At 49.4% G+C, this 2,088-nt stretch overlaps 1 protein-coding gene across 1 annotated transcript in view, besides 1 other annotated feature; it reads right to left on the minus strand.

The window, feature by feature from the left end:
* TraAM80_04155 (adenylate cyclase-like protein) overlaps window positions 1-1,102 on the minus strand; it is a gene marked incomplete at both ends in the record, with an annotated part of 1,659 nt that extends 557 nt beyond the window's left edge. Inside the window, one exon of the mRNA XM_029381093.1 lies at window positions 1-1,102. This exon is cut by the window's left edge and continues 557 nt beyond it. Within this exon, the coding sequence (XP_029239048.1) occupies window positions 1-1,102 (1,102 nt within the window).
* A 629-nt stretch (window positions 1,103-1,731) lies between these two features.
* Window positions 1,732-1,770: a microsatellite.
* Window positions 1,771-2,088: the final 318 nt, after the last annotated feature.

Consider the following 2,088-nt stretch of genomic DNA (forward strand, 5'->3'; position numbering starts at 1 on the left):
CAATGGAAGCAAAAAGCAAACAAAATGGTTTTGAGCCATCTGGAACCCGCACGCTGGACGCGTCCTTGAGCTTTCTTCCCATGCCTGAAGACATTTTATCAAGAATAACACCCCACATCCAATGAAATCGGGACTCCATTGGCACATTCCACATGTCCTCCAGAAAATGGTGACATGCATAGATGAAGGGTTTGGTAAATGCACGTAGGTCATCCACCTTGACGTTGTAGGCTATGTGCCGTGCCCCGAGCTCCTCCAAAGATTGTCCCGCCTTTTCAAGGTCGTCAAGTATATTAGATATCTCCACAAAGTAATCAAACACACGCCTGCTGGTTCGGAGATCCACGAGGGCGGTAAAACGTGCAAGGCTTGGCTCCATTTCAATGGCTTTGCCGTACAGGACTCCAACAAACTGCTTTCCCGTCTCAAGCCCGTCCTGGCGCTGCTTAATCAAGGCAAAATCATCCTTCAGTCGCTTAGCTATTTGGAGTTGGCGCAGCTTGCCATATTTGTCACCCTCCGAGCTTCTGCCGCCGCGCTCAAAGCATTCCGTCAGAGTAAACCAAAATTGGCGCCAATCCTCCTGGCAGCAATCAAACACGTCTCGGCCCACAAAATCTGGAAACAAACGAAAAAAGGACTGCTGCATCTGGTTGACGTGTCTCGCCTCAGCGCCATAGGCACGGTGCCGAGCACCAATAGCCAAAAACATTCTTTGCATCACGTCCTGCCTTGTATAGAAGTTAACCGCCGTCGCAAGCATTCGTCCGAGCACTTTGGATTGTTCAGGCATATCACTTCCAAGGAAAATTTCTTTGATCTCTGGATCACGCTCCATCATGTCTTCGTAAACACGCTGCGCAAAGAGGTCCACCGTACCTTTTTCCTCCAGGAGCCTCCAGCTTCCCAGTAGCGTGAAGCGAGCTTCCTTTTGATTGGCCTTCAAATTATCTAACCCACGCGTGAGAGCTGTGACTTCATCCATCTCCCCCGCATCAAGTTCGGCGACGCCGCTTCGCTGCATCAAGTATACTTGCTCCACTGCAGAGGACAGCGCGTTGCGGAACACACCATGCAAATTATCCTGTATTGCTCTTGTCATCTGTGGGGTTCTTTCCCATAATCACCCGCAAACCTGCATTTCGTTTCCGTGTCCGCATTGCAGTGGGCACTGCCCATGGCCTGAGCAACGGGCGCCCCCTCTGACAGCCCCGGCACTGAATGTCCGCATCCCATGCTTGGGAAAAACGCCACCACGATGTCTTCCACACACAGGCGCGTAGGTACAACAATGCAGATGGAACAGGAGCAACACGGGCAAAAGAGGAGGAAAAGAGAGTTACATGCGCATATGAATACAACGCCCAACATTTATGAACTGCGTCATTATTGGGCAAAGTGGGGGGCTGCAGCCTCCAGAGAAACAACAGTTTGTAACGGGGAATGGGGAGGAGAGAGGCGTGGGGGCGGCCACCGTTACGGAGCAACTGCAGGCGTCACTAAGAAGCTACAACAGCTACGAAACCGTTGAAAATAAAAAATTAAGAAAACGCAAAACCTGCAAAAACTCAAACGGGCCGCTTCTCTCCACGAATGCATCTTTCCAGCAGCACGCACCGCAAACTAAAATGGTGAAGATGCACCAGGATGACGCCCTCTCCCCACACAGAGAGGGAAAAAAACAAGGGAGGTTTTTGGCTCACTGGCCCAATGCGCCATGCGCACCTGCCCACAAACAAACAAACAAACACACGTCAAAAAATAAATAAATTTGCAAAGACATTTTATATGATACATGGCGCTGTTGGGAGCTCGCAAAAAGAAAGTCGCTGGAGGCTCCGCAACCACCATCCACCTTCGCATAGGGAGGGAGCAGAAAAAAACGATCAACCGGAAAATAATAAGAAACCAAAAAAAAAACACACCATCTACTCCTAACACTTTTTCTCTTCGCAAAAAAAAAAACACACCAATTAGTTCATAAAATGAGGGGCATTCAACAGAACTTGCTACCAGCCACTGACCCCCGTCTGGCGGCGCATGGCTTTCAGAAGCTTCTACTTTTGGTTCCAACTATCAAACAAAAAA

This window comes from Trypanosoma rangeli (assembly GCF_003719475.1).
Source record: "Trypanosoma rangeli strain AM80 chromosome Unknown Tra_15.4_contig_00118, whole genome shotgun sequence".
In the NCBI taxonomy this organism is placed as follows: domain Eukaryota; phylum Euglenozoa; class Kinetoplastea; order Trypanosomatida; family Trypanosomatidae; genus Trypanosoma; species Trypanosoma rangeli.